The 18,792-nt window shown below is 46.9% G+C and overlaps 1 protein-coding gene across 1 annotated transcript; it reads right to left on the reverse strand.

Moving 5' to 3' along the window:
• Nucleotides 1-17,398: 17,398 nt before the first annotated feature.
• On the reverse strand, nucleotides 17,399-18,460 carry LOC309489238 (trace amine-associated receptor 13c-like; the record flags this gene model as incomplete). The annotated part of the gene is made up of 1 exon (XM_082157883.1): nucleotides 17,399-18,460. The coding sequence occupies one exon, from the start codon at nucleotides 18,458-18,460 to the stop codon at nucleotides 17,399-17,401; it is 1,062 nt and encodes a 353-aa protein (XP_082014009.1).
• Nucleotides 18,461-18,792: the final 332 nt, after the last annotated feature.

The raw sequence follows: 18,792 nt of genomic DNA on the forward strand, positions 1-18,792 counted from the left end.
TGCGAGATTAACCAGACCTTGACCTCCTTCCTCTTTGGGCAAAAACAGAATGCTTTGAGGAGTCCAATGATACTTGTCCCAGAAAATGTTCACCAGTTCTCTTTGAATATTTACAAGGAGTCCATTTGGAGGGTCCACACAAGCAAGTTTATGCCATAATGAAGATGCCACAAGATTATTAATTATAAGAATACGTCCTCTATAAGATATCTGAGGGAGCAACCATTTCCATTTTTTCAATCGACCTTTTATTTTCTCAAATAGACCTTCCCAATTTTTCCTGATGAAATTTTCATTCCCTAGATAGACACCAAGGTATTTTAAACCTCCTCTTTTCCAAATCAATCCTCCAGGTAAAGCAGGAAGATCTCCACTCCAATTTCCCACTAGTAGAGCTTCACTTTTCCTCCAATTGACTTTGGCAGAGGAAACACATTTAAAATCATTAACTATTTTTTCTAACTTAATAACATCCTCTTTTCCATTTACAAAAACAATAACATCGTCAGCATAGGCGGAAAGATGTAAATAATTATTACAACCAGGGAAATTCAGACCTGTTAAATGAGCTCGTAACTTTTGAAGTAAAGGTTCGATGGCAAGGGAATACAACATACCAGACATAGCACATCCCTGCCTAACTCCCCTCTCAACTTTAAACGGAGCACACAAACCACCATTAATCTTAAGAACACTCTCAATGTTACAATACACAGCCTTAATCATGGATATAAAAGAATGGCTAAAACCAAAAGCCTCCAAAGTGTTCCATAAAATCAAATGTTCAACTCTGTCGAAGGCTTTCTCCTGATCAAGAGAAATTAGACCAGAGTTAATTCCCAGGAGTTTAGAAGCATCCAAAACATCTCTAATTAAAGCATTATATTATCAAAAATAGACCTGTTGGGAATACAATAAGACTGGTCTGAATGTATCAATTTACTTAAAACTTTACTAAGTCTTGTAGCCAAACTTTTAGATAAAATTTTGTATTCTGAACATAAGAGCGAAACAGGGCGCCAGTTTCCGATGCACTGAAGATCACCTTTTTTAGGTAACAGTGTGATGACTGCTCTTCTGCAGCTTAGAGGCAATAGCCCTCTTTCCAGACTGTCATTAAGAACTGTCAGCAGATCTTCTCCTATGACGGGCCATAGAGCCTTGTAAAACTCAACAGGTAGCCCGTCAATCCCTGGAGATTTACCATTTTCCATGCTCATCATGGCAGCATAAAGCTCTTGTACTGACAACGTCTGTTGTAGTTCATTGTTGGACTCTTCATCCACCTTTGGCAGTCCTTCAAGGAAACTCTCAGCATCTGCACCCCATTCCCTCAGTTCAGATTTATAAAGGTCTGAAAAAAACTCTACAGCACAGCTACGTATGTCAGCAGGCTCCGTTAGCTCTTGTCCTGTAGCTGAGCGTAAAGTATGCATCATTTTACTTTGACCTTTTTTCATTTCCAAATTAAAAAAGAATTTTGAGGGAATGTCCATTTGTGTTACAGTTTGAAACCGTGAACGGACTAAAGCTCCCTGTGCCTTAACTCCCAACAGGTCTACCAGAATTGCTTTTTTTTCCTTTAAACCATCAATGTGTTTTCTATTTTTTTTTAGATGCTAATAAATCCTGCAAAACAATAATTTCTGTTTCTAAAGTCTTCATTGATTGGGCTATGTCACGAGTAACATTCACAGTGTACTTTTGACAAAAATCCTTAATAAGAACTTTACCGCAGTCCCATCATTGCAGTAAAGAAGCATAAAAATGTTTTTGCTGCGTAAAAGTTTCCCCCAAAAAATTAAAACTATCCATAAAATTGTTATCATTTAACAATGAAGTATTAAAGACCCAGTATGCACTCTTATACTCCACACACTTCATTGAAACACTGCACAGTACTAAACTGTGATCAGAAAACCCCACTGGAATAATTTTACAAAATTTAAAAAGATTACTTTGATGTTGAACACTATAAATTCTATCAAGTCGTGTCAAGGAGAGAGTATGTTCAGTACTATGAGCCCAAGTATACAGTCTAACATCTTGATTCATATTTCTCCATACATCACATAAATCATGAGTTTCAATTAGTTGTATAAGTGCTTTCTGAGAAGCAGCATGTGGTTCTATATGATTCCTATCTAACTTATCATTAGCAGTACAATTAAAATCTCCACCTAAAAATAACATATCTTCTGGATTTAAATCTTTCAAGACAGCATCCACCTTATCAAAGAAAATAACTCTTTCTAATCCCTTTGTAGGAGCATATAAATTCAAAAGCACCATAGTGACTTTCTCAAATGTCACTTTGACCTTTAAAAAACGACCACTTATTACTTCCTCAACTTCACAAGACAGAGGTAAAAAATGTTTTGAAAACAAAACGGCAACACCTCCACTAATAGAGGATTTGTGACTCAGGACAATCTGTCCGTCCCATTCTCTTCTCCAATCGGTCTAATTTTTAAAATCACTGTGTGTCTCTTGTAAAAACAGAATATCTGTCATTAAAATTTGTCATTTTTGTTTTAGAGACCAGAACAAAAAAAACGAGAAGAGCTGCCAAAAAAATTTTTTTGGCAGAATTTTAGAAGTTGACAGCCTCATCATCTTTAGAATTTTTTTTTTTTTTAAGTTTGTTCACAAGTTTTCTGAGATGGTAAATCTCCACATCTTGAAAGGCTCCCTCTTTCATTAAATACCTTACATCATTGATGAATTGTTTACAATCAGGGAAAAAAGTTTTCAACTTGCACTCCTTTCAATCCCTTTGTTTCTTGAAGAAATTTACTAATATCATCAGCTTTATACAAACAAACCAAGTTTTCAGTTTGAGAACTTATAGACAGATTTGAACCCTGAGACACGTGTGAATCAGAGGAATCCCTATCACTGTCTGAACCCACATTCTCATTACCAACCTCATCTTTCTTTACTTGTTTAAAAGCTTTTCCACAGCTTTTTTTCTTTCTTTTAACTGGGATCTTGAAAACAGATTTAGCTTCCTTTTCAAAATCAACATCGTCTTCCACATCCATTTCATCAGCCTCTGTTACACAAACGTTTTCAAAATGTTCAGCCTGCTCATCGGACATCGAGGGAGTATCACTTTTACTAGGCTCGGTAACAATCTCAAGTGTATCAGGATTATTCTCGACAGCCACAACTGCGATCGGCTCGGGCTCCATCTCACCGGCTTCGACTACAACGGCAGTATCGGTGTCACTCGCGATCTCAACCGGAGGAACAACAGACAACCCTAATCCCGTGCTTGTGCTCGCACCTGCACTGTCCTTTTTGCTAGGACAATCACGCACTAGATGTCCGATCCTACCACAACTAAAACATTTAATTGTAGTGTCAGATGTTGCAAACACTGTGTAATCGAACCCATCAATTTTGAACTTATAAACCAGATCGATCTCATCAATTCCATTTTTCAGAACCATGAAAACTTGTCTTCTGAATGAAACTAGATGCTTCACTAAAGGTGACTTGCACCCGAGAGGGATTTTCTTTATAGGGGAAACCGTACTCGGTTACTAACGTAAACCTCGGTTCTCTCTAGAAGAGGGAACGAGTACTGCGTTTTGTAAAAACGCTACAGGAAAAGTCTCTTTTCACGAAATACTGAAGCAAAAAATTATCCTTAATTTTCATACATGTAAAGCGCGTTGCGGCAGTGCTTAGCTATGACGAGACGGCTCGCTCGCTCATTGGCTGCTCTGCAGCAACTGCATAAGCCTATCGAGCGAGGCCTGAGGTGACGTCAGGCCAATGAGGACGCTTCGCGCCCTCCCAGCCATTTCCCGCCGAGACGGGTGTGGCTAGCCTCTATATAAGGAGCTCGAGAAGGCTGATTCACTTGATTTTCATCGCCAAAGCGAACCAGAGTGAACCGTACGCACGGCAGAGAACGCAGTACTCGTTCCCTCTTCTAGAGAGAACCGAGGTTACGTTAGTAACCGAGTACGTTCTCTTACGAGAGTCCTCTCGTACTGCGTTTTGTAAAAACGCTACGGGAACCCCTTGTAAAACGCCGTGCGTGCTGGGATAAAGACACCGATCACTGGAAGCAAACCAGGTGTACAGTGCATAATCACCAAATAGACTCACACAGAGCCTGGGATTATATAATTCCCTATATTGTAACGTCCGTGGACGTAAAACATGACCTCACAGAGAGAGTCTATAGACAAGAGGGGATTCCTCTGTCCTTATAAGGTTGCGTCAGCAGACGCGAGTATGACATAGCATAGACAGGGTGGGGAAACCTGAGCTAAATGCGGGAAATGTGGGTCTTACACAGTTCTGCCCATAAGACAGTCGGCAGCGCATTGCGCATGCGATTTCAGTGTTCTAGTTAGACAGCTGAATCGGCTACACCGATAGTAGCTTAGCCTGCAAGGCGGGAACCTCTAGGTTGTAAAACCTAATAAATGTAGACGGCGAGGCCCAGCCCGCCGCCGTACATATATCCTGTAAGGAAATCCCGCTGGACCAAGCCCACGAGGAGGCAACACCCCTCGTGGAGTGCGCTCTAACTCCCAACGGGCACTGGATGCCAGCATTTCCAGGCAGTTGATGTGTTGGAGCTTTTCTCGTTTCGACCACAGGCCGAAGAACGGTCTGCCCTCGAGCAGCGCTCCCCATCCCGAGGTGGATGCGTCGGTCGACACCATCCTCACTCCCGAGGAAGTCCCCAGGCTTACACCTGATCGGTACCAGTCGTCCGCCAACCAATGTGTCAGGGCTGTGACACAGCTCTGATTGACCTTGAGACGCAACCGGCCGGACACCCACGCTCCGCGCGGTACTCGCACTTTCAACCAGAACTGCAGAGGGCGCATGCGGAGCAAGCCCAGCTGGAGAACTGGTGATGCTGAGGCCATGAGACCTAGCATCCTTTGAAACATCTTGAGCGGGGTAGACGCGCCGCAGCGGAAAGATCTCGCCGCGCGCTGAATGTGCAGCACGCGCTGTGGCGACAGCCGCGCTGTCATAGACTGTGAGTCCAGAATGGTACCCAGAAACGAAATCGACCAATTGACCGTGATACCAAGATTCTCGAGGTGGTCGAGTAAAATGGTTTTGTGCTCCACGAGCTGTGATCGTGATTGAGCTAGGATCAGCCAGTCGTCCAAATAGTTCAGCACTCGCATGCCTCTGAGTCTGAGAGGAGCGAGCGCCGCGTCCATGCATTTCGTAAATGTACGAGGTGCCAGGGACAAGCCGAACGGAAGGACTGTATACTGGTATATCTGACCCTCGAAGGCGAATCTCAAGTATCGCCTGTGATGTGACGCTATCTGTATTTGAAAATACGCGTCTTTCAGATCTATTGACATGAACCAGTCTCCTCGGCGAACCTGCGCGAGGATTTTCCTGGTCGTGAGCATTTTGAAACTGCGTTTCACTAATGCTTTGTTCAGCCGTCTTAGATCCAGTATGGGTCTGATACCACCGTCCTTTTTGGGGACTAGAAAGTATCTGCTGTATAGCCCCCCTTCGCTTTGAGCTAGGGGTACATGCTCTATCGCCCCATTGCATATCAGTTTTGATATTTCGGCGCGAAGTAGGTGTGCTACTTCTAAATTCACCGTAGTCTCGACGCGCGCTGTGAAGCGGGGAGGGCGTCGACAAAACTGTAGCGATAAGCCTCTCTTTATAATGCCTAGCACCCAGTCCGACACCCCTGGAAGCGCTGCCCATGCTTCTGCATGGCTGGCTAAGGGCTGGATGCGAAGCGCGCTCTGTTCGTCGTGCGGCAGAGGTGCTTCGCGGTGCGATAACATAGGCGTTATGCCCGTGGCATTCGAGGCGGGGGGCGCGCTTAATACAGCGGGCAGAGCGCTCGTCCTTGGCCTTACTACAGTGCTTAACTGAGTGAGGGAGGTCTGAGCGAGCCCCGCGGGACTCATGTCTGCGAGTAAATGTGGGCGGGAAGCGGGCACATTCACTGCTTTGGACGCGCTGCCTGTCTGAGCAGAGCGAGCGCGCACAGGTTTCGTTTTTACAGGGAGCCTGTGGTCTGTGAGACATAGTGTATGTGGGCACTGGGAAGTGGGCACTTTCACTATATTGGAAGCGCAATAGACCTGAGTCGATTTTATGTGCGCGAGCCCTAAGTGTAGGGCTGTGCTTGTGTGTAGGGATGGGCACTGAGGAGTGGGCATCGACACTACATTTATAGCACCAACGGCCGTGGCCGGGACACCAGAAAATACACTCTTTTCGGGATATATCTGGGTAGCCGTGAAAACGGCTTTTGTGTGCAGGCGAGCGGGCAACTGTGCAGGCTTGCGTCTTGCAGAAAACGCTGGAACAGTCGCAAGTCTTGGGACTGAAACAGCGGTGCGCTTGGGTGAGAGACCGGCCGCAGCGGGACTCACACACCTGCGCTTCCCTAGGAGTGCTAGGACTTCTTCGGGGCTTCCGGCTTCACCACAACCCTCAGCCGTGGCCCGCGCTGAGCAGGGCGTCGGCTGGTAGAGCGAGAGCGGGACCTAGAGCTGTGCTGCTGTCGCTGCTGTCGCTGCTGTGAAGGTGTGGCGGAAGGCGGGGGCTGATGCTGAGAGCTTCGCGGAGTTTGTTTTTCGCGATTCGCTGCAGAACCGGAGCGCTTCGGCAGGAAGTGCTTGAAGGCTTGAGACGCTTTCTGGGCCTCGGTAAATCTCTCCACGAACTCGGAGAGAGAAGAACCGAAAAGGCCAGCGGAAGACAGCGGGGCGTCGAGAAACGCGTTGCGCTCGGAATCAGCCATTTCCGTGAGCGTAAGCCATAGATGTCTCTCAGCAACAGTGGCGGAAGCCATACATCTTCCCATGGCCTGTGCAGCAGACTTGGTAGCGCGGAGTGTTAGATCCGAAGCGCTCCTCAGATCCGCGATGCAGATAGCCTCCGGTCCCATCTCATCCAGCTTACGGAGGAGATCACCCTGGAATATCTGCAGTGTAGCCATGGTGTGTAGCGCTGACGCAGCCTGCCCAGCGGCGGAGAAAATTTGCGCGAGCAGCGTCGACGTCATGCGGCAGGCTTTGGAAGGCAACACCGGTTTAGTCCGCCGTCCAGCAGAGGGCGGGCAAAGGTGGGTCGCTATCGCCTGTTCCACCGGCGGAAGTGAAAGGTAGCCTCGGTCTTTCGCATTATCCAGGGAGGAAAATGCTGGCGACACAGACGAGCGCGTTCGCGCAGAGTAGGGCGCATTCCAAGCTTTCGCCACTTCTTCATGAAGCTCAGGAAGAAAGGGGGCGGGCTTAGATTCCGGAGAAGTGCGCTCACCAGGGAGGAAGCTACCATCCAGCCGGGTACGAGAGGGGAGTTCTGGTGCAGACCACTCGAGGCCGAGGCTCGCCGCGGCCAGCGCGAGTACTCGCATGAGCTCCTTCTCGATGTTGGCTCTCGTAGTGGGCTTGCGGGCAGGAGGCGCGAGGTCCTCAGAGCTCGCCCAGTCCTCGCTGCCTGAAGCTAGCAGAGAGCAGGAATCCTTTTCTCTCGACGCGGCCTCAGAAACGACTTCCTCTGATGAAGCGGCGGCAGACTGTGGGCGCTGAGCATCAGGAAGTGAAACAGGAGAAGCCGGTGAAGCAGGCGGGCAAACCGGCGAGCTTGGTCGAGCTGGAGCGGGTTCCGGGGCCCGCTGCGAGCGGCGCTTCTTACGGCGCGGCAGCGCGGCGGGGAATGCAGACTCTGAGAAGGATGCCAGGCGAGTCCGCAGAGTCACCATCGGCAAAAGGTCGCAGTGAGGGCAGCCGCCCTCAGCGAGCGCGAGTGCTGCATGGTTCTCACCCAAACAGGAAACGCAGATGACGTGTTGGTCTCCCTGGGCGAGTGGGGCTCGGCACGAGCCACATGAAGGCATCTTGAAAAAGACGCAGCTCTTTTAGGGGGTGAGTGTCGCGGCGGCGAACACACACACACACACACACACAAGAACAGAGTAATAAAGGATATAGCGCCGGAAAGCGCAGCAGGTACGGCTGTAGAAGGCGGCGTTGCCAGCAGCTTCGAGTGGCTCGTCCCGCTGAAGTGCTTGCCTCAAACGACGCTTGCTTCCTCGTGATCCAGCGATGCGTGAGCTTCGCTGAAGAGATGAAAATCAAGTGAATCAGCCTTCTCGAGCTCCTTATATAGAGGCTAGCCACACCCGTCTCGGCGGGAAATGGCTGGGAGGGCGCGAAGCGTCCTCATTGGCCTGACGTCACCTCAGGCCTCGCTCGATAGGCTTATGCAGTTGCTGCAGAGCAGCCAATGAGCGAGCGAGCCGTCTCGTCATAGCTAAGCACTGCCGCAACGCGCTTTACATGTATGAAAATTAAGGATAATTTTTTGCTTCAGTATTTCGTGAAAAGAGACTTTTCCCGTAGCGTTTTTACAAAACGCAGTACGAGAGGACTCTCGTAAGAGAACAGTTTTCTGTATCGAGATAACTCTTGCACCAGTATTTCATCCTTAATAAACGGAGGCACGTTAGACAGTATGATCTTTTTTGACGGGGTACTCAAAGGTAAAACAGTCACGAGTGCACCATTCAACACAACGCCGCTTTGGACAACTTCATTTGCCTTTTCAACTGTTTAAAAAAAACAAAACAATTGCACTGTTCATTCGCGATGCCGAGACAATATGATCATGTCCCACAATCTCTCCCACCGCTAAACAACACTGCTCCACGTTAATTCTAGACTCAATCTTCACTCCATGGCGGCGGGTTAAGTCTTTAAAACTCATTGTGTTTTGGTTCGTCATGCCTCCCAGCACAACGCTGGTTGCAGACGTAAACACCTTCAAATTCTAAACGCACGAACAATTTCAACACATAAACACAAACATACACAAAAAAAGATAGAAGATAGAAAAGTTTTCTAGCACACAGCCACAACACGCACTCACCCTCACCACGCTCCGTTCACTCCCAGCATGCACTCCGCGAGAGAGAGAGAGAGAGAGAGAGAGAGAGAGAGAGAGAGAGAGAGAGAGAGAGAGAGAGAGAGAGAGAAACCACCTATTCAATCCACGTCCAGCCAAAAAGTGAGCCAGAGGGAGCGAGAACACCTTCCTTTATTCTCTTTTGACCAGGTGATATGGGGGATGGGGCAGACCACCCTCAAATGGTTTCTATCCCACAAGAGGGGGGTTGCCTTATCTGGCCTTATCTCTAAACCAGTTCCCTTTCAAGGGAACTCCCGTTGCGTCGAGAAATGACGCTGTGGGAACGCTTTGCGTGATGACGTCTTGAAGCACATGTAAAATCAGTCCAATGGTGTGGCGGAACGTCAGAGGCGGGTGACGTCACGTACCAGGAAACTATAAAAGCCGGCCCAAAACAGAAAACGAAAGCTTTCTGAGTCTTCAGTTGCGCTCTGTGTTGAAATCTGTCCTTGTTATTTGGTGTTGTCTGTCTTTATATATATATATATATATTGATTCAGTTATGGCGAGCAAGCAGCAGTATCGAGTGTGTGTCCATCCCTGCCCGCGTTATTTAACGGGAGGTGACACACACACTCTTTGTGTTGTTTGTTTGGGAGAGGAGCATGCCCAGTCAGCACTCGAGGGTGGTGACTGTGAGCATTGCTGTGCGCTTCCATTGCGTACGCTCCGATCCCGGTTGGCTTGGTTCAATCCCGACCACGTTCCCCAGGGCTCGGGTCCCGCCGCGGCTGAGGCTCGGCGGCGATCTCAGACCTGGGGTTCGCAAATGGATCTGTCAGTGGATGTTGAGACAGGCTCTGCCTTATCTCAGCATCAATCTGACAGATCCAGTGCCTCTCATCAGGGTGTGGAAGCACGCATTGCGGTTTCTTCCCCCCCGATAGAGGCACCAATACTGCAACTATCCAGCTCTGAGGAGTTGGATGTTGTGAGTATTGAAGCTGAGTCTGAGGATTCGCCACCTCAGTCTCATGCGTTTGAGGAACTGCTCGATGTTATTACTAGAGCAGTTGACAGACTATCTATTGAGTGGCCAGAGGATAGGCAGGACGTTCGTTCGAAAAGTAAGCTCGACGAACGCTTCCTGCCATCTCGTGCTCAGCCTCAGCGAAGAAGCCTTCCGTTTTTCCCCGATCTCCACACCGAGGTGTCGAGATCGTGGGGAAAACCGGTTTCATACAGAGTGTATGCACCACAAACATCTCACTATTCATCTATTCAGAAATATAAAGATTATGGTTATGGGGAGATGCCGAAGGTGGAGGAGACGCTTGCGAGCTATCTCTCTCCAGCAACGGCATCTTCCCTGAAAGCTCCTTCACTTCCCTCTAAGCCAGTAAAATATACTTCATCTCTGGTTCATAAATCTTATGCAGCCGCTGGTCAAGCAGCAGCGTGTCTGCATACGATGTCCATTATGCAAGCCTATCAGGCAGAATTATTGGGGGATTTAGAGGAGGGCGGGGGAATTGGTCCCGATACAGTGGCTGAATTACGCAGAGCCACAGATTTGTCTCTCAGGGCCACCAAGGAGACCGCTAAATCAATCGGGCGGTCTATGGCAGCCCTGGTGGCCACTGAGAGGCATCTGTGGCTCAACCTGAGTGATATAAAAGAGAAAGAAAAGCACGTTCTCTTAGATGCTCCGGTTTCCACTGTGGGTTTATTTGGCGATGCAGTAAACAGTGCGGTAGCTAAATCTCAGGAAGCTGCTAAACAGGCAGCTGCATTGCAAAAACTCCTCCCCCGTCGTTCTTTCTATGAGGCTGCTGGGCGGGAGCAGCCTCACTCCTCTAAAAAGAGCGCTGAGCACCGTGCCACTCAGAAGCAGAGCGTTTCCTCCCGTGCTCCCCCACAAAAACCTCGGGGACACGGAGGGCGCGCTCAAACCCAGCAGTCTTCGAGGGGTAGAACGGATCTGAGGACCGTTATTACTGCTAAGAAGGCTGCTGGGAAGAAGTCCTGACGTCCGAGGACCCAGGACAAATGAGGGTAGTTCCCCCCGAAGCAGAGCGGTTAACACCTCTTTTTACGGTGCCCGTCTCTCTTCGGTACCCTCAGGGGACCGTTCTGCCAACCCTGCCACCTCTGGTGTTACAGGGCGCAGCGGTCTCCGGCGAGCACATATCTCAAGGTCCACCCGGAAACGTAGTGGCCTCGGGATGCCCGCCCCCTCTGAGGAGGGTGCTAGAGCAGTCTGTTCGGTCGTTCCCTGCCGGTTCGCCGTTACAGGGCGTCGAACAGACTACTCAACAGCAACAAAATCCAGAAACCAGTCTCGAGAGGCTGGTACCTCTAGTAGAATCTTTGACAGCGTGGAAGCTACTGTCAAATGTTTCTCGTTGGGTCCTGCAGACCGTGGAAAAAGGGTATCAGATACAATTCAAGAAACGCCCACCTCGGTTTATGGGGGTCCTGCCCACAGTGGTGGGCCCAGAGCAGGTTCTGGTTATGGAACAGGAAGTGAACACTCTGTTAGAGAAAGGGGCCATAGAATATGTACCTCCCTCCAGCAGGGAAACCGGGTTTTACAGCCGGTACTTCATAGTTCCAAAAAAGGACGGGGGATTGCGTCCCATTTTAGATCTTCGAGTTCTGAACGAGTCAGTCATGCAGCTCAAGTTCAAAATGTTAACATTGAGGCAGATCGTGCCACAGATCAGGTCCGAGGACTGGTTTGTCACGATAGACCTCAAGGACGCATATTTCCATATATCCATCCGTCCGTGTCATTGGAAGTTCCTGAGGTTTGCTTTCGGGGGCAAAGCATACCAATATCGAGTTCTTCCATTCGGCCTGGCTTTATCACCCCGCACTTTCACCAAATGCGTGGATGCAGCTCTGGGGCCTCTGCGCCTCCAGGGTATTCGCATCATGAACTACATCGACGATTGGTTGATTTTAGCTCAGTCGCATCAGTTGGCGGTTCAACATCGAGATGTTGTTCTCGCCCACATGAAAGAGCTGGGGTTACGGCTGAACGCCAAGAAGAGTGTGCTTTCTCCACTTCAGAGGACCACTTTTTTAGGCGTGGTTTGGGATTCTGTGTCGATGCAGGCGCGCCTGTCACCGCCACGGATAGATTCCATCCTTGCAGCTGTGAAAAGTGTAAAGCTAGGCCAGCTACTCACTGTCAAACAGTTCCAGAGACTGTTGGGTCTCATGGCAGCAGCTTCCAACGTGATACCTTTTGGACTGCTACACATGAGGCCCCTGCAGTGGTGGCTCAGGACCAGGGGGTTTTCCCCGAGGGGCAACCCATTTCGCACAATCAAGGTCACGCGGCGATGCCTACGTGCCTTGGTTATGTGGAAGAAGCCTTGGTTCCTGTCCCAGGGCCCAGTGTTGGGAGCTCCTTGTCGTCGCAAACTGCTAACGACGGATGCTTCCCTCACGGGCTGGGGAGCGATCCTGGAGGGTCGCTCATCTCAAGGTCTGTGGGAAGACCATCATCGTTCCTGGCATATCAATCGCCTAGAGATGTTAGCTGTCTTCCGGGCTCTGAGGAGCTTTATCACAGATCTCAGGGGGCACCATGTGTTAGTACATACGGACAACACATCGGTAGTCGCCTATATCAACCACCAAGGGGGTTTGCGTTCGCGCCCGTTATCCAACTTGGCACGCCATATCCTCTTGTGGTCCCAGGGGAAGTTGCTGTCTCTCAGGGCAGCCTACATCCCCGGGGTACAGAATATAGGAGCAGACACTCTGTCGAGGCAGGGGCCGAGGCCCGGGGAATGGAGGCTCCACCCCGAGGTGGTGGAGCTGATATGGAGGGAGTTTGGCCAAGCACAAGTGGATCTGTTTGCGTCTCGAGAGACGTCTCACTGTCCACTTTGGTTCTCCCTCACGCATCCAGCTCCTCTGGGACTGGATGCTATGGTACAGACGTGGCCGAGGCTACGTCTGTACGCCTTTCCCCCAGTTGCTCTGCTCCCGGGAGTTCTGGAAAGAGTTCGCAGGGACCGGGTCCATCTACTTCTTATAGCCCCGCGTTGGCCGGGCAGAGTATGGTTTCCCGATCTTGTGTCCCTCCTCGACGGGCATCCTCTGGAGTTACCCGTCAGGAGGGACCTTCTGTCCCAGGCAGAGGGCTCGATATTTCACCCTCGGCCAGAACTGTGGAACCTGTGGGCTTGGCCTCTGAGGGGGCCCAGCTCATAGAGTCAGGTCTCTCAACCGAGGTTGTTGAGACCATTCTACAGTCCAGAGCTCCCTCCACGAGGAAACTTTATGCCCTGAAGTGGAGAGTATTCACTTCTTGGTGTAGTGACCGTCGGTTGGACCCAGTCCACTGCCCAATTGGTACAGTGCTGGAGTTCCTGCAGGAACGGTTCACGGCAGGTCTGACCCCGTCCACTTTAAAGGTCTATGTGGCGGCCATAGGTGCTTACCACATTCCTTTGGGTGGAATGTCTGTGGGGAAAGACCCCTTGGTATCTCGTTTCCTTCGTGGCACTTGGAGGCTGAGGCCTGCAGTTCGCTCTAGGGTGCCACCTTGGGATTTGTCCTTTGTGCTACAAGGCTTATCCCAGGCCCCCTTTGAGCCCATTGAGGAGGTTCCTGAGAAGTTTCTTACTCTGAAAGCTCTTTTCCTTCTGGCTATTTCTTCTCTCAAGAGAATAGGGGATCTTCAAGCATTGTCGGTGGCTCCGTCATGCTTAGAGTTTGCTCCGGGTATGGTTAAAGCGTTCCTTCATCCGAGACCGGGTTATATCCCCAAGGTCCCCACTAATGTGGTCAGACCTGTTGTTCTGCAGGCCTTCTGTCCTCCTCCCTTTCAAAATGCTGACCAGGAGGCTAATAATTTGCTGTGCCCTGTGCGGGCGTTAGACGCTTACGTCCACAGAGCTGCCCTGTGGCGTAAAAGTGATCAATTATTTGTGTGCTTTGGGTCCCCTAACAAAGGGGGCCCGGTGTCTAAGCAAAGGATGAGTAAGTGAGGCTATCTCACTTGCTTATGAGGCGGCTGGGCAGCCTTCTCCTTTGGCTGTCCGGTCACACTCGACGAGGAGTATGGCGGCCTCTAAGGCCCTTATTTCAGGAGTTTCATTACAGGACGTCTGTGATGCGGCAGGCTGGTCCTCACCGCACACTTTCGTCAGGTTTTACTCTCTGGATCTAGACTCTGCTCCAGGGTCTCATGTTTTGTCTTCCTAGTGCTGCTCTACGGATTTCACACAGGACAGACATTTGTAGCCATGGAGGCGTTGGTATAGACGTTCCCACAGCGTCATTACTCGACGCAACGGGAGTTCCCTTGAAAGGGAACGCCTCGGTTACGACTGTAACCTCGGTTCCCTGAAGAGGGCACGAGCGTTGCGTCGCCCTGCCATATCTCCTTCATGCCTGTCAGCTCGACTTCAGACTTTTACGAAGCTTTCGTTTTCTGTTTTGGGCCGGCTTTTATAGTTTCCTGGTACGTGACGTCACCCGCCTCTGACGTTCCGCCACACCATTGGACTGATTTTACATGTGCTTCAAGACGTCATCACGCAAAGCGTTCCCACAGCGTCATTTCTCGACGCAACGCTCGTTCCCTCTTCAGGGAACCGAGGTTACAGTCGTAACCGAGGCGTTTTCTCTAAACTTCTCTAAACCTTATTTCCTTTTATTTTATCTATCTGGATCTGAGATATCTGTACCACTCACTTTGAGACATTTCAAATGACACCAAAAACATAACAGCAAACCATGTTCTTGTGTGAGTTCTTTGTTGTTTCTGAGAGGAAGTGAGGTGTATGGGAGAGGTCGAATGTTAATTAGCCAGCAGGGCCCTTTTGTCTCATAGACCAGGCCTCAACCAGTATTTTCAGTCTTACAACGGCTAAATTTGTCTCTTTCACCCGATTGCCGTTGAGAAATCTCAGATTTGATTGTAGGTTTTACAAGTTCAACATGGGTTATAGGTCGAAAGTTGAGTACTTGAGTACTTATGTCCTTTCGATTTCTTACAGGTTGAGTTGTTGTCGCCCATAACACGCTAGCATTCTGCTAATGAACGCTGATTGGTCAGTGAAGGACTGATTACGACCAGAGATACCGCTTGATGGCATCGTGGCATCCGAAGCGGGACCAGAAACAAACAAAACAAAAACTCTTCTAGCACGTGTATTTACCTGTGTCAGCTGTGTTGTCGATGCCTCGAGAGAAAAGCAAGTGCAGAGCGCGAAAGCACCAAAGTGACTGAAAGATTGCCGTAAAGCAGTATCTCTGGTCGTACGATGTGGATGACGTAATTGACATTTTAAAAGACTTTTTAAAGCAAATAAGTGACTCTAAAAAATCTAACACCCAGCAATGTGTAATTACTTTGCATCTCCTTTCGAATACAACATTCAAATTACTAGACAAAAAATGATATCCTGAGAAAAGTGGATTTTGAGGGGTATAGTGCCATAGACCTCCATTCATTCTGCACTCCTCCTGTGAGCGCCCTCATATGGAACCAGAGTGGAACTGCAACCAGTTCAGAAGCCGGAAGTTTACTGAGAGTGGAACTTCTCCCCTTATTAGACATTCTCTGATATTACCGATTTTTTTTATGTCAAAATGGCCGCTGACCCCTGAACTTTTGAGTGACAGCTGATTTGAGCGAATCGGGGCGTGCAAGGGGATTTTCCAGGCAGCATTAGCCAGCAGCGTGCAGTATGGGGTATGGTCCCTCCTTCTCTTTGAGGGACATTTGGCTGCTCCAGTTGGATCAGAGTTCGCAAATGACTGGCTTATCTGATAGCTAATGAACTTCTGAAAAGATTAGGGTTAGGGTTAGGGTTTTTTTATGTCAAAATGATCGTTATTTGCACAAATTTCATTTTCAAGAATTGCACAAAAAAACACTATAATGTGTTTATGCTTCAGTTACTATGAGTCAGCAATTATTGACAGTGAATCTGGATAAAGAATAGAATAGCTCTAAGTGTAACCTTTCATTAGAGCCCAAAATTATGACTGTACAATAAAGCAAGAATAGCAGCATGTTATATGTCTGTGGTTACGAAGTGTCATTTGGAGTCTCCAAGTGGCCTTTTTTTGGGAAGCGCCTACACATAAACTTAACTAAACGTGTAAAACACTCATTATCTAAGGTATTGTTATCAACTTTTAAATTGGGCTTGGTAAGGCTTCATGCTGTGATCCCACTGTGTTTTCCAGCTAATACCTCCCAGCGATAGTTATCTGCAGGCATCTGCTTACAAACAGAAATGTAGGCGGAAATGTTTCCCCCCTTTTGTAGTGTGTTCAAAGTTCTATTACTCAATAACAGTAAGACTTACAGTGATTCTCAGTGAACACCTCAAAGTGTTCCCTTTCAAAAGAGACCAAAACCATGCATATACTCCAAATGGTTCAAGAACAGCATCCAATTTATTTTGGGTAGCCTATGCCTTTTTAGGCGTTTTAGGGCAAATTTTACAGGAATTCTGAGGTTAACCAAGATTTTTTTTTCTTAAAACATTTAAAAAACTGGACGTTTTGAAAGTTCAGAAAACATTCCGAAATAATGTTCATAACATTCTCAAAATGATATAATGGAATAAATGGTTCTAACGTTCACATAAACCAAGAAAAAAAACATTCTTAATACAAAAAAAAGGGGGATGTTTTAAACGTTTAAAAAACATTCAGAAATAATGTTTTCATAACTTAATGAGTATTTTAGCAAAACAATCTAAGAACATATATATATATTTTTTTAGCTTGGTTATAATGAGCTGACGAGTTGAATCAGGTGTGTTTGATTAGAGAGACATCTAAACTGTGCAGAGCTGGCCTGCTCCAGGATCAGGGTTGGGAACCACTCTTCTATATGACTGTCCTTTTTTTGTCATTAGCTGCGTCCAAAATCACATACTTCCCTACTGTATAGTAGACAAAAAACAGTATGCGACAAAAGCAGTATGTCCAAATTCACAGTACTGATAAAAGCGTAGGCAAAAAAGTACCTACTATATAAAATGACCTACTACTTCCAGCGATATTCTGGTGTGTATATGACACTATATAGAACTGCAATATAGTACTTTTTTAGCATCCCTGAAGTAATTACTCAAATTAAAAATAAGTACCTACTCAAGAGAGTATGTGATTTTGGACGCAGCTATTGTGTTTTTCCTCAATGATAACACAAATTAAACATCACTGATGAAAGCATAAAGTAAAAGCATACTATCTACCTTTTTTCATTATTCCAGATTTATGCTGTTTACTCAGTTCACTTAATGACCCAATGCAACATAATTCAATAATGCAACATTTTGTCACTTAAATTCAATGTGTGTCTAAAGAAGTTTACTTATTTATTCAAATCGGACAATATCTGCATTTGAGATTTAAACAGCAAACATACTCTATTAAATAAGCTATATACTGATACATGCTTTGAAAATTATAAAGTTAAATCATACAATGATAATTATATCTACCTTCATGAGTGACAGCTTTACCAGTTTAATTACAATTGATGTTCTGTAAACATGTTGACCAAAGATGATTTTGGCTGAAATATTTTAAGAGTTAAGATGTGTTTAACAGTCTTTTTAAACCAGGGATAAAATAAAGCATAGATCAGAGGATTCAGACCTGAATTTATGTACATCACCCATGTCAAAATAGTCATGGTTGTGGAAGAGATTACTGATATAGAACATATATAGTATGGAATATAGCACAGCAGATAAACTGTCACAATGATTCCTAATGTCAGAGCAGCTTTACTCTCAGATTTCCTCCTAACTGAACCTTCCATTACACATTTACCACCCTTCATCAGAGAGTTTATAACTTTCACTTGTTGACGTGCAACATAAAATATCCTCAAATATAAAGTTATGATTAGGGTACATGGAAAAATAAAAGATATAAACAGATCAGTAACTCTCCAGGCAAAACCCACCACAAACAAACACTCTCCATAACACATGTCTGTTCTGTGTAAAGTGTCTAAATATCCATAATCAGATATAAGAATAGTGTTGTAGGTTGAGAAACAACCCCAGCAGAGACAGATGCTCACTAAAGTTTTAGTTGTGGTTATTTTCTGTGGGTACTGTAAAGGGTGACACACAGCCACATAACGATCAACAGCAATTAATACTAAATTACTGAGAGATGATGACAAGACCAATACAAGGATTATACTAAACAGTCTACATAAAGTGTTTCCAAAGTACCAACATGTCTCAATCAGCCTAGTGCCCTCTATGGGTATCACAATAAGTCCCATAAGAAAGTCGGCCACAGCCAGAGAGAGAATAATCAGGTTGGTTGGGGTGTGAAGATTCTTGAAGTGAGAGATGGAGATGATCACCAGGAGGTTCAGAAACACAGTCCATGCTGACAGCAATGAAAAAAACACATACATGATATTGTATTCATATTTAGAGCGTTTTCCTTTGATACATGATGAGTTGATGGCAGGAAAGCAGTATTGAGTCTCATGATCCTCTGTCTCATAGGCCATGAGTGAGTCTCCTCCTGTTAGGAGTTTGTTCTGCTCTCCTTTGTGTCCTTTCATTTATACAGTGTCTGGATCAGACTGGCCCACCCATCTACTGCCCACTGTGATGTAATTTATCTTTTAATCATTTATTTTTTGAACATTAGCTTTGAAATGTCATCCACTGGAACTCAAGAATACTTGAGCAGTCCATAATCCTCCCAGCCCCCCCCCCCCTGTAAATAACTATGGAAATGTAATAGGTGGGCGATAACTGTCTCCTATACAGAACACATTATCCAAAATAATAAATGCTCTGTATACTGTGGAGTGAAAAAGCAACTAAATTGAACATATGTGGTAATAAAAGGGATTGTCACAGTGTCTGGTTTGTGTTTCCCTGGGTCACC

The sequence above is a fragment of the Leuciscus leuciscus genome (assembly GCF_965113295.1).
Source record: "Leuciscus leuciscus genome assembly, chromosome: 24".
Taxonomy (NCBI): domain Eukaryota; kingdom Metazoa; phylum Chordata; class Actinopteri; order Cypriniformes; family Leuciscidae; genus Leuciscus; species Leuciscus leuciscus.